This window comes from Cheilinus undulatus, linkage group 18 (assembly GCF_018320785.1).
Source record: "Cheilinus undulatus linkage group 18, ASM1832078v1, whole genome shotgun sequence".
Taxonomy (NCBI): Eukaryota; Metazoa; Chordata; class Actinopteri; order Labriformes; family Labridae; genus Cheilinus; species Cheilinus undulatus.
Genome location: NC_054882.1, coordinates 4,503,762 through 4,517,808, shown reverse-complemented (window position 1 = coordinate 4,517,808; position 14,047 = coordinate 4,503,762). Strand labels below are relative to the sequence as shown.

The following is a 14,047-nucleotide window of genomic DNA, read 5'->3' as shown; positions in this document are numbered from 1 at the left end:
TTATCTGTTTTTAAATGAGAGAAATCTGGGTTAACGTGATTACCACTGCATTATCACTACTTAGAAAACAATCCTTTGTTCAAACATAAAGATAGGCGATTTATTGATTTATTTAAACATGTATTATTTTGGCTTTACTATTGCTTTTTGCCGGAATTATAAAATTAGAAAGTTATTTACTCAGGTATTGTGTAATTACACCTTCAACATAACTGCAAATATGATTTTTCCCTACCTTTTAAGGATTTGTACTTGGAGTGTTTCCTTTTCATGTTTTCTCCTGCTACATTTCAAAAGAACAGACATATCTGCAGAATAGCTCCTTTTCCCCATTTTGTGTTTATAAACTGTATCTTACATCGCTTTTACGTTTTCTTTAATCTGATCCTTACCATAAATTAAAGAGCCAAGCTGTTTCATTGGCTTTTATTCTAGATCCTTTATTCCAACAGCAATCAGAGCTTTTAACACCATCAGGGGAAATTCCACAAAGGCAAAGGCAACATAAAAGTAATCAAAGTACACTTGTACTCTTCTTTGTAATATAGCCCTATGGTCTGGGGCTGATAGTGTGGGTGGTAAAATTTGCACTCTTTTATCTGATGATGTTGGACTTCTAAAGGCCCATGTTTAAATTAGATACATATGCAAGATGGTATCACACATCAGGATGGTTCTCCTTTGATGGACCATTTAAGAATATGACTACTTCTGCATGCACACCTGCAACACTACGGCTAACCACTTATTATCAGATCACCTGGGATGGATGTTAATGCAACGTGTAAACAGGGCCTCTGACATCTCTGTTAGTAAATATTTACAGGATCTGGTTTAACGTGAGAAAAACCAGCATCCCCTCAGGTATCACTAAAGCAGGCTCTCTTTTTTCAGAGGCACTTTATCTTTAATTTTTCACTCCTCTGCACACATTAACTTTTTAAACCCTCAGCGCCTTTTGCAGACAATTCATTTAGCTTTAACCTGTAGGATTTTTAAGGTGGCCTTCACTTACAATGGAGTATTTCTGTCTGAGTGATTTTGCAAGTAGTATTTTTGAAGAGGAACATATCACTTCTTTAAATGTTGGTCTTACATGCCTAAAATACTGTAGACTCTAAACATAGAGTCTTTCTCTTTTCTCATTTTCTCAAGGCTGCATCAGTCAGCCTATCCACTGGTGTCTTTCAGCACCAGCTGGACGCCGCTTTAGGCAATGTCACGCAGGAATAAACACAGCTTTAGCTTGTCTTTTTTAAAAGAACACATTTGGTCCACTTACTGAGAGTCTTCTGGGTCTTTGAGCAGCATTTTCAAGGCGTCATTAGAGGATGGTGGGAGGCTGAAAGTGGCTGAGGAAATCAGCTCTCAGGATTATCTGCTGTATTTCTGATTCAAGTGACAGAAGGGTGATGCTTGGTCAGAACTGGACTTGTTACACATGCATTACTATTTATTTTATACATTTATTTTAGTCTTTTGATTGTGTTACTAGGCCCACCCTCATGTAAAGAGTCTTTGGGTCCCTTAAAAGGGTTAGGGTTGTGTAAAACCATGCAGGTATAAACAATGACACTTTTTTTAAATTCAGAATTCCTGTTCTTTTGACTAATGGTGGGAATACATGAAAAGAGAAACATCTAGAGGATCCTAAATATCTAACCCAGTGTTACGCAACCTTGCTCAACCAAAAAGCCAAACTGATAAAAAATGCCGTTGCAAGAGCCATAATCTAAATGGTGGCAAAAATGGGTTAAAGTGGCAGTAAAAATTAGAGAAAGGTGGCAAAAATGGTCAAAAAGCAGCAAAAAAGTGGAAAAAACTTGGTGAAAAGGGGCAAAAATGGGTGTAAAGTCACCAAAAATTGAGTAACAGGTGGCCAAAAATTGGTAAAATTGTGGCAAAAATGAGTAAAAGTGAATAAAATGTGCAAAAAAGGTGGAAACATGGGGGAAAGTGGCATTTAATGGTGGAAGGCAGCTTAAATGGGCAAAAAGTGGCAAAAAAAGGGGGAAATTTGAAAAAAAAAAAGCATGATAAAAGTGGCTAAAACTGATGAAACAGGGTAAAAATGGGATAAAAGTGGCAAAAATAGACTAGAAGTGGCTAAAAGATATGGTACAAATGGGCTGAAAGCAGCAGAAATGGATTAAAAGGGGCCAAAAAAAAAGTAAAAAAAAGGGGCAACAAATTGCAAATTAGGTCGGTGAAAATATACAGACAAAAAATTAGGTTGACAATCAAAGCCAACTGTTTAAGTGTAGAGAAAAACTGATTGATGTGACTTGCAATGGATATTTTTTGAGGAATAATATTTAAAATTAAGACATAAAAGAGCCACAAATCATCACAGAAGAGCCACATGTGGCTCCAGAGCCACACGTTGAGTATCACTGATCTAATCATTCATGACTTGTAAGACAATTACAAAGTTACCACTAAAGCACAGTATTTTATTTACTGTGGGTAGCAAATACCCCTTAAAGCTTTTTCAAGGTGCAAAATAATAAAACTTTACAGATGAATGTGTAACATATATGGCTCTGTTTTCCATGAACTTGTCGTCTCACATGGGCGGCATATGGCACTGACTGCAGCCTTTCTCATCACACGCTTTAGCGGCTGAAGTGGGCACAATAAAAAATGTCATATGATTCATAAAGTTCACTCTGCCATAAAAATATAAAAGACAGCAGGTATCCCATAAACGCCACACCTGCTGCTCATCACAAGCTTCCTGTGAAACTTTGTGGAACATTTCACTCATGATGACTTTGTTACTATTTTAGATGTTTCAATATGTTAAAAACTGAAATCAACAAAAACCCCTGCAGATTTTCCATCATACTTGAAACTGCTGCCATGCAAAAGAGATCATAGTATCACCAATGTTTGTGTGCAATTTACCTACAGTTTCTGGTGAAAAAGAAGAAATGACCAAATATTGGCGAAGACTTCTATTTTCATTGCTTTGATACAGAAACGGGAATAGAAATCATTTAATCTTTACTAGAACTAGGGCTGTCAAACAATACCTTTTGAAATCACAATTTCTGCTGAATTTTAATAGTTATTACAATTAATCACATTTTGACTTCACCTTCCAAATTCTATTTTTCACTCTGAAATCCAGATTTATGATTTTTAGATTTATGTTCAGGCTTTTTAGGTCTTTCCCTAAAGAAGAAGAGCGTGGATGCAGTACGGAGTACAGAGAGGGGACTGATATGTGGTAGAGGGGTCCCAAACCTGACTTTAACCTGCTTGTGAACTGTTGGCCATCTGTGCCCTAAATGCAATTTTAAATTCCAAACTGACATTATGAATTGATTCCAGTTTCTTGGCTAATAGTTACCTCATTTTGGAGCTACAAATTGTGTCAAACTATTATTGGGTTCTGATGTGGAAATTATTTTTGCCACTTTATATTTCTATATCACCACCTTTCTGCCCATTATTGCAACTTAAGCACCATTTCGCTACCTTTTAAAACAATTTCCACCACTCTTTCTGCACACTTTTTTCATTTTTGAACCGTTTTTACCACTATGTTTGCATTAGTTTAAGCAGTTTTGACCATATTTTCCCCTTTTCACACAAATTTTTGCCAGTTTAAATCTCAATTCACTATTTGTTAGAACCATTTTGTGCAACTTTTAACCCATTTAATTCTGTCTGAAGAAAAGGAGTTCACATTTTGAAGAAGACTTTATACTATGGCATAAATAAATGACTTATTGATCTGATAATACTTATTGTAATTCATGTAAAAAATAAAAGATGGTGAGCACAGATTAACTTTATAACGTACCATGAGTTTGCTGACCTTCATGGGCTCCTAGTTTGGCTGAAAGCTCTTCCCTTTATCCTCGCCTTGCTACCATATACCACAGGTACATTTTGGACAGGTTTAAACCCATCAGAAAAAGAAAACTGCCTAATCCTAGTTCAGATAAAAATGTGCTTTTATTTTGAAAGAAAATAAGGAGCTTCTAGTAGAATGAAAGCAATGACATGTTTTTCCCGTGCTGAACCATGGGAAAAACAGAAGTGGCTCTGTGGCTAAAAAGTTGTGAAATGAGACACTAAGGAGCAGTGGTTGACTAATTTTACATCACTGTGAGAGCAGGAAGATGCTATGATGAGTAATAAATCCAGCTGCTCTGCTACAGTTCCTTCACTACGGTCTTAAAGGACAAAATAGCAAACAAATGATGGATTTTGAAAAATATATAATGGATTAACTTTGGACCTTAATGCCGATAGCCCTAACTAAAACTGAACTGAAGTTTAAAGTTCTGGTACTGTGACAGCCCTAGTGTGTTTATTCTTTCATTTAGACCCTAAGATAGCTGTAAAAAAAAAGTCAGAGGATGCGTGTTAAAGATGTCAGCAATAAATCAAACTTTTATTTCTCCATATAGAAAAGAATTAAGTTAAATAGTGAAACAGTCCATCAAAAAATCTGCATCTTGTTTTCAACCAATGGTCCTTGATACATTAACCTTTGTCCCAAAATGAAAGAAAAAGAAGATGTAACAAAGTGTAAATACCATGTTCACAGTAATAAATATCCAAAACAAATTCTTTTATACATTGACATTATATATATATATATTTGTGTAAATATATATATATTTTTATATACTATATATAGATATAATCATATACAGTAAAAAGTTATTTTCAAGTTTATCAAACATAAAATTGTAAATAAAAATGGCTGAAAACAAAAGACGATTGCATTTTTTCATTCCCAAGGCATTGGTAACCATGGCCGTTTGAGTCTGTAATAAATAAAACACCATTATTTCAAGAGTGTAGTGCATTGCTGTGAATCAAAAAAAAAATTATAGTGCAAGTTTTTTTTCTTTGCGCAAACTAATCTTGCAGTTGTCAAAGTAATCCAAAGGGAATGACGACAATGAAACAGAGGAGCGTGTTTAGTGCAGCAGCGTCAGTCTCTGACTCAGTTTATTCTGCACCCTTATGTCCTCTGTCGTCTTGGCAACAAAAAACAACAACAAAATAAAAAGCTTTCATGTCGTGTGTGAAACCATGGCAGATACTCAACACCAGGTTTTAATTTGGCAAATTATTGAAAGACAATCAAAAAACACAGAAATTCTCCACGCTCTCTAAAGAAGAGTCGATGAAATGCATAGAAATTAACCACCAGGAGCAAAATGAACTTAAGGGTTGCTTTTTTACTGTCATGCAGCATTTCTGAGACGCAAAGCAAGGCAGATACTGTGGCTGTGTGGATGCAGTAAAGGATCACGGATGAATGGATGCTCTGCCTCTGCTTGCTCTTTTCCCTGGCTTCCTTTTCCCCCTCAGCGATAAGGAACAGTGGAGGGGGGAGAGCTCCGCCTTCCTGTTTGTCTGCAGGCTCCTGCGGCCTGGCTTCGTCTCCACACAAGCTTACGAGTCTGTGTTTGTGTGCGTGTGTGCTTGCTTTTTCTCAGACCTCTGCGCCCAACTCAATGACCCCAGTCTCGATGATGGGCACTAGCTTATCTTCCACCTGGACCAGCAGGATGGTTTTGTCGATATGGGAGCGATTGGCTGGGTCACGGCTACAAGGCACCCACCGGTGAATCACCTGCAAGAGATGGTGTCCAATCAGATTTAATACACAGGAAATAAGTCGCTGTAGGGGTTAAGGTCAGTGCAGTTTCAGGCAGTTCCATTTCCTGGGTGAAACAAGCCTCAGAATCCAGGGTTACTCTCATTCTGTTTTTTTTCATTTTTAACAGAAAATGTGAAAAAAACTGAGCCACTTTCCCATTTTTTGAGAAAACTGAGACGCAAGCTATTATCCTGTTTGTTGTTTTTGTTTCAGTTGTAAAAATGGAAAATAGGAAATGTTATTTTGTTTTCCTGTTTTACTCAAATATGCAAGGAAAAGAAAAACCAATGGGAAATGGTAAGCATTTCAGAATAAAAGCCCTCACATCAAAATTAAAGCCTACACAGCCACTCACTGTGTTTACAGTGTAATAAAAGGCCTATTTGCTCTATATAGGGTATTAAAAATAATGTCAGCAGCAAACTCGGGTCTTGGTCATCAATTTGTCTTCCAACAGTGACTCAAAACATCCGTGGCTCCCGGTGAGGATCTGCCTCCAGAAGACTGAAGTGAACCTTACTGACTGGCCTGCACAAAGCCCTGACTGGAATCCCATTGAAAATCTGTGGGGTGAAGACTAAAACAAAGCCTGCAGGCTGTTATCCGGCAAAAAGGAGACACAACTGACTATTAGCATCAGGGGATCAGCATTTACACCCTGGTAGTTTTTGTGAAATAATTTTCTTTCTGTGTGAAAAGTAAAATAATGTTGTAAAACAAAATAAAACTAGGATGCTTGGAAAAAACATGCTTCAATTTCCTTGCTCTGTTTGACAGCACTGAGGAAATAATTTAAAAAAAAAAGTTTTTATAAGGCGGTGAATAGGTTTGTCCTTAGTTGTAATGTTAGAGCTGATAATTGTTGAGCAGCAGTTGATTCTACTGTAAAGAGAAGAGACATCAGAGGAGATGGGAAGTACGGCTGCTGAATCAGCTGAGGCAGAAGAGGGGGGAAGGTTTTTACTTGTTTGTTCATTGAAACGTGAATGAGGAAATACCTGTCCGATATTTTCAGATGCCAGTAAGTAGACTTGAATAGTTGTATGCAGCCATTCACAGTAAAATCTGGAATCTAAGTCACCCTCCTATATAAGCCACAGACTGTTTTGGAGTTCCCCACAGAGAAAAGTTTAAATTTCTTTCAGCAAAGTCCAAAATGTGCAGTTTTGTGCAGCTATGCTGCTCTTTCAGTACCATCTGTTTTAGCTGTATCGTATTTGCACATCTACTAGCTATAATACGGTAGTTCAGCTCTGAGCCTGTGGGGCAGACTCTAAACTCACATTCTGCCACTCATCCTTCCAGGGGAGTATTTTCAGTCAAACCAGCATTTCACAAGATTTATTTACTTAGTATACTCCACTTTCTTTAAATGTATAGCTATGGCCAAATGAAGGGGAAAAGCGGTTAAAAGGTGGTGCCTGTTCTCTGTTGATGAATTTTTGATTGCATTAGGTGGACAGAGGAAGCACTTTAGTTATTTATGGTGCATTTTTAAGAATTTTGTGGTGATATAATAGTTACATTGATATATAGGATGCAGCCAAATTTTTAGATGAAAAAATCATTAGTAAAAGTGCATCAGCTGTTGTGGTATGTCACTCCAAAGTACACACAGTAAGTCTCAGAGACTTGTTATCCCCTTGTGCTACCCAGCGGACCCATCAAAGGGCTTGATTTGAGCATTATTTTGATGCAAAGTCACAGTTCTGAGGAGGTGCAGGTCGGCTACATAGCAAAGGCCTCTGCACAGGATCAGGGCTGCACAAATATACGGTGCAGATTGGTTGCATAAGCATCTAATAGGCTTAAGAGGCAGAAAAACTAGACACAAGATCATCATAGAAATTCTCATTCATGCAGTTAGAGGTCAGAAAAATGTTGGTGTGTAAGAGCAAACATCTGAACAGGTCAAAACTTAAACATGTTAAAGTTGAATATTTTAAAAGAAAAATTACTGGGCTCTATTTTTAAATACTTTGGCATCTTAATGACTAACAGATGTAAAAAGTTTGGACCTGCTCCAATGGATGGTTTCAGCCAGCTGCTTAAAGATGGGATTTAACTGCTGCAACATAATCCCTGGATGCAAATGTGTTCAATCACATACATCTGCTGAAAGTTCCTGTTACTTACAGACTCATTTTATTAGCTGGATATTTAGCAGGGATCTCTACAAAGGAAGAAGACCTCCACACAAAGAGACTGATCTTTTTTTAAACTGAAATAAATCACTACATACAAATTTATTTTATTAATAGTTAGATGGCTTTGAAAAGTGATAAACACTTGTATCAGGTTAAGAAAGATGTTACTTTTTAACTTAAAGGTCTACAGCTGACGTGAATCTCCCTGCACTACGACCCAGAATCGTAAATATATAACACTTTCGATATTTAGGATTTGGGGTCTAGGAGGTTACGATGTGATTTGGAGCTGTAAAACAATCCTGTTGACACCACACATTCAGACGTTTGCAACAAGGCTCCACTCGGGATATGCCCCACGATCGCCAGGGGTGAGTGGCCAGCCTTATCCAATCAGATAGTGTTGTGGGCGGGACCTTAAGTGAGACAGTATGGAGGAGAGCTGAGCCAGAGGGGAAGACACAGACGCAGCAAAGCCAAAGTAGATGGCTTTTTAATTCATTAATAAATCACATTGGTGATCGGTAGAATAAAACACCGATACCTGTAATCGGGAGAATGGCAAACATCAGCATCGATAATCGACCAAAGTCATTCCTGCTGTTAACATGATGATTTAGGACACTGATTCTCAACTGGTGGGTTGGGACCCAAAAGTGGGTCGTGAAGTCATTTCCAGTGGGTCATGAAAGAGGTCATGGCGAAAAACTGAGACCAAAAAGCTAATATGTGCTTTTATTTTTAAGGATATGTCTCAGCCAATTTGTTTCATGCCTCTTTTGTTACATTTTTAATCCATAGTGCACTATTTTTAATTAAAAACACTTAGTTATGACTCCAAGAAGTAGGAACTTGGGCCTTGATTTGCTGTTGAGGATATGATAGTGGGTCCTGATGCTAGACCAGTTGAGAACCACTGATTTAGGACACTGACAGTTTACAAAGGAAAAATAACTCAAACTGAGGATTCTACTCTTGGCTCTGCTGGAGAGTATATGGAGTCTCAAACATGCCAGAGAGCAGCTGGTCAGGCCGTAGTTCGGTCATGGTTTGCAGTTGTGTCCCTCTGCACACAGGATGAGAAAACATCGCACGATCCAACTGAAAGTTGGTGAATCCTTGGACTCAAAATTCACGTCTGACTCTGTTGAAATTTGCACAGTGTACACACTGTTGGTCTTTCAATTATTTTCTCTAAAGATAATTTCTTTGGCTTTTGCCATAATTGGATAAGACAGCTGAAGACAGACAGGAAATGTGGGGAGAGAGGATGGGTGAAGACATGCACCAAACGGCGCAGAGATCAGGATTCGATCCTGTGACCTGATCGAACATCGAACGTCAATGACTGAGCCTCTGTATACGGACAGCTGCTCTATCAGCTGAGCTATATTGCATCTGTTTTTCATTGTTTTTGTGCTCTTTGAATTGTTTTGTATTGCATGTTTTAAAATATTTTTTCCTAGCACTCACAGATGTAAATTTGCTTTGAAGCTATCTCTGGCTCCAGCAGTTGTGTTGTGCATGGTCTCTGTCACATGAAATCATAAATCCAACTTAGATAAACCCCCAGTGTAAAAAAAAATGGACCCAGATTTGGAACCATAGAAGTTACCCTCAAACATCTGTTGATATGGACTTACATGTCCTTCCATGCCCTCTAAGGGGCTCCAGTCCCTCCAGCAGGTCCGACCTGCTCTCAGTCTCATGGTCTCGTCAGGCCACTGCAGCTCCTTCCTCTTTGACAAGTTGATGTTCTCCAGTACATGACCGACGTCCACGATCTGACAGACATCAGGAACAAAATGTACATTTACCTTTTTGGAAAACATGACTGACATGCAAGCAAACAATATTTTAAAGGTTCAAACTCAGGCTTGTATAAACGTGCACCTTTGAGACTGAACTGTTTCTATTTTGATCCAAACAGAGACTTTGCTTTACAGGGTCACTGCTGGTGATGTCTGTGAGGTCCTTCTGTAAGTATGTAAAATATCTATGACAGACCAAAGGTTTCTTGGCAGTGTTTTTCCTGTTTGTTGATAAATCAAAGTGAGACTATTGCTGCCAATTTTCCCTTGCTAATTGTTCCACTCTTCTCTTTATTTCTTTATTTTTTGCAGGTTTCTCTGCGTTTTTCCACACCTGTACTCTGTAGGAGATGTCGTCTCTGCGCACGGTGGAGACAGTGGGATTGTGCTGCTGCGGGTGGTGGTGATGATGATGATGCTGGCTGAGAGGGTCGGTAACGGTGCTGCACAGGCCGTCGTTGCCCAGGAGGCCCACCAGCGTGTGGCGTTTGCAGGGAGGGATGCTGTGGCTGGAGAGGGAGGCGGAAGGGCCAGCGGGGTCCGAGGTGGAGCCCAGCCGGAGCTGCAGGGAGGTGGGGAGCGTGCGCAGAGACAACTGGCTAGTGGAGGAGCGTCGGCAGGGCTCCAGGCCTGTGGTGGAGGTTCGCAGGGAGGAGTGACGGCTGCTGTAACGGTACGAGGACGACTGGCTGGCCACGGAGGCTCGGGCTGGAGAGTGACGGACCAAACCGGACTGCACGGACTGGGCACTTTGACTGGTGCCTACATACAGAGAAGATATGTTAAATGACCAACACATGGAATAACTGATATTAACAGCATCTACTGGGCTGTCTGTGAGTTTTTAAAGTGAAATGAGACATTTAGGAGCAGTGGCGGACTCATTTTACTCCACTGTGGCTGCAGGGAGACGCTGTCATGGCTTAACCAGAGATAGCTGAAAGGACAATAAATCATGTGAGTTATTGAAATATAAAAAAAAAAAACTTGCACTAGTTTTTTATTTTGGTTAATTGAAAGCAATACAATTAATCTTGACAGTTCTAAATTATATCAGTTTAGTTCAGTGGGGGAAAACATGCAGTTCCCCAAGTCAGATTCAAACCAATAAATTGTAAACTTTGAGAAAAAAAAATCTGCCTGGCAAATATGACAACAGGTACATTTCTCTTATACTTTTTTACTTCTGATATATAGAGATAATCTTTTATTTAGTGTTATGGTTTGATTGAAACAATTTGAATTTCTTTTGATTAAGCAAAATTTTATTCTGTTTATACTTTGTTTTTATTTTTAATATCAATTCATCCTTGATGCTACCTATTTTAATTTATTTGTTTTACAGATAGAAATAAATTAATTTTTTAACTTCATTTTTATTTATTTAATTCTATTTAACAATTATTCTTGTCTTTATCTATTATTTTAATTAATTTTGTTTTTCTGTTTCTTTGATTACGTTTTTTTTAAATTTGATAAAACAATTTGAATTTTTTTTTATAAATGGAAATTCTATTCTGTTTTTATTTTGTATTTATTTTTTATATCAATACATTTTATGCTATCTATTGTTACTTATTTGTTTTAAAAATATAAATAAATTATTTAATTCTGTATTTTATTTATTTTTTCTTTATCAATTGTTTTTTAATTAATTTTGTTTTTCTATTTCTTTGATTTATTTTTTTGAACTTAATTTAAACAAATTGAACCTTCTTTTTAATTTCTTTTGATTTATCAAATTATATTCTGTTTTTAATTTATTTGTGTTTATTTTTATTCTATTTTCAACGTTAAAAAAATAAATACAAGAAAAATATTGAGTATCTCAACTGTATTTAAAAAGCACCTTCAATTGATTAAATTCTAGGTCAGTCTTTAAATCAACTATTTCTGTTTGTACTTGAGTTCAAAAAACATTAATATTGTTACAATAATTGATCATGCAAGCAACATATCCTTCCTTTAACTGAATTATTAGTAATCACAGGGTTTAAACTGAGAATATCCAATAGGCTGTTGCAGTTTGGCTCTTTGGCATTGGAAATAAAATTAACACGGCCCTCTTGGTAACTAAAGTTTCCTATCCTGGTTTAGGTTGTTGGTGCTGATCTGGTGCAGCTGTCCTCACCCAGTGTGTGCGGCCTGTGGGATTGGGAGGGGGCGTGTCCAGAGGTCCCACCCTGAGACACTGAACTCTGCTGTGAGTCTAACCCCGTCCCATTCCCACTCCCACAGGACAGCCCTCCTGCGTCTGAGTCCTCGATGTTCCCTCCACTGTTGCAGCCAGCTCCACAGCCTTTGCGCAACCTACAAAAGAAAACATTAACAGATCACACCGTCGGAGATGAAATTATGACTACTGTATTTTTACGATCAGCTGATCACTGAACTCCAGACGACAACAAACCTGTGCCAGGTGCTGACTACAAAGTTGCGGATGTTCCCGATGCTGATTGGTCCTCCCAGGATGTGTCCGAGCTGCGGGTGGGAGTTGCAGTAGGAGGTGGTGAGCGGGGAGACGTAGATGGGGTAACCGATAGGCTGGTCACAGGAAGAATTGATCATGTTTCTCAGAGCCTGTTTGGCGTTCTGGATGCTGCCACGCTCCGGGTTTCTGTTCCTCAGAAAGACCAGCTCCTGCTGCTGCCCCGCCCACAGGCCTCGCACGCACTCTTTATTTACCTGCAGCACATAAAAGAACATTATTAAGGAAAATTATGAAGCATATCAGAACACAGAGAACACCTTAATACCAGAGATATACATGCTGTTAACTACATATGTACATATGTTTTATGGCTGCAACCTCCTACATCAATTTAACATGACGAATGTGCAAGCCCTCGAAGACTAACAGGATATGAGATTTAGTAAACACATGACAGGTAGAAGAAGGTTTGATGGTCAAAAGACACAACAACAGCTCAAAGTTTAAAGACAAACTGATAAAAAAAGTCCACAATTTTCCATTGTGATGTGTCATTGTCACTGATGGAGACAGAAATATCCTGTTTTTAAAGATGATGTCCAAGAGGCGCAGATGGCCCAAAGGTTAAGGCGGCCCCAGGCATCCTGCACGTCTCTCCTCAAAACTCTAATCCCTCTTTCTGACTCTATCTCCTCCTCATGAATAATGCCTCAAAATATGTTTTTTTTTTTTTTTTTTTTTTTAAAGATGTTCAAACCTGTAAAAATAATGAAAGTAGGACTGCTGTTAAATCAGTGGCTTTGTAAATGGTAAATTTAGGTGTTCATACATTTAACCGATGCATTCTTACTGCAATTTTTTTCCTTGTTTTATGTTGAAATTTGTTTGTGCTTATTTTGCATGTTGGTTCAGAATTGTTCATTTTTTCTTGGAATAGATTTCCTGTATTTTTATCTTAAAGCCCAATGTGCTTAAACTTGCATTTCCACAACTCCCTTTCTCCTGATGCCACACCCTGCCATAAATACTGCATACTGTCACATCAACAAGCAAATCCACTAAAGAGAAAGATAAAAAGTCATAAGGCTAACCTGACGGTGTATATTTGATAAAGTATTTACAGATCTCAGTCACAGGTCAGGCCTCTCACAAGTACAAATAAGAATGTTGAAGACAGTCTTAAAAAAACAAAACAAAACAAAAACTAAATTAAAGTCTTAAAGGATCTGTGAGAGGCTGTGATAATTTATTTGACATTATCATAAAGAATCTACAAACAAAGGAGTCTTTCTGTGTTCATCAGCTGCTGTTATATTTATAGTTGACTGAGAGTCACCAGCTAACACGGTCACTAATTAAACCAAAACACCAGGACTGTTAAGTCCTTGCATGGATAAAAATATGGTAGAAAGTACAGGCGGTGCACTCTGAGCAGTCATCTGAGCTGATCTCATTTACTATTATTCACTGATGATTTTACTAACTTAGTTCTAGGGCTGAACGATTTGGGAAAAAAATCTAATTGTGATTTTTTCACCCAACATTGCGATTACAATTTAACATGTGATTATTCTTCAGGTTCCTCATCTTATAAACCATTCTATATTATAAAACACAAAGTTACTTCCCCCAGAATTTATATTGATTCTCCCAAAATCTACAAATAAATGTTCAAGAATTCTTAGAAATTAAAAACCTGCCCCACCACCTAAAAAAACCCAAATCAAATTCCCCCAAAACTTTCAAATAAATTCATCAAATTTTCATAAAAATAATAATTAAAAAAATAATAATAATAAAAATCAAAGCACCCCTCCCCAAAAAATCAAATCAACTTCTTAAAGATTAACAAGTACATTTCTCAAATTTTCATGAAATTACCTCAAGGTTTTAAAGCTAATTACCCCAGAAATTTGAATCACATTTCCCAAAATTTCCAAATAAATGTTAAAAATTTAATATTAAAATACCTAAAATTTTCTAAACAAACAAAGAAATTCAAATCAAATCCCCCAAAATTTACAAA

At 37.7% G+C, this 14,047-nt stretch overlaps 1 protein-coding gene across 1 annotated transcript in view; it reads right to left on the bottom strand.

Moving 5' to 3' along the window:
- Positions 1-4,380: 4,380 nt before the first annotated feature.
- The window catches only part of pcnx1 (pecanex 1), an 86,811-nt gene continuing 77,144 nt past the window's right edge, over positions 4,381-14,047 (bottom strand). The window contains exons 32-36 of the mRNA XM_041812270.1: positions 12,001-12,275; positions 11,722-11,900; positions 9,925-10,352; positions 9,423-9,563; positions 4,381-5,605 (exon numbers count right to left, since the gene is read on the bottom strand). Coding sequence (XP_041668204.1) covers positions 5,465-5,605; positions 9,423-9,563; positions 9,925-10,352; positions 11,722-11,900; positions 12,001-12,275 — 1,164 coding nt within the window. The 3' untranslated portion in view covers positions 4,381-5,464. The remainder of the gene's footprint in view (positions 5,606-9,422; positions 9,564-9,924; positions 10,353-11,721; positions 11,901-12,000; positions 12,276-14,047) is intronic.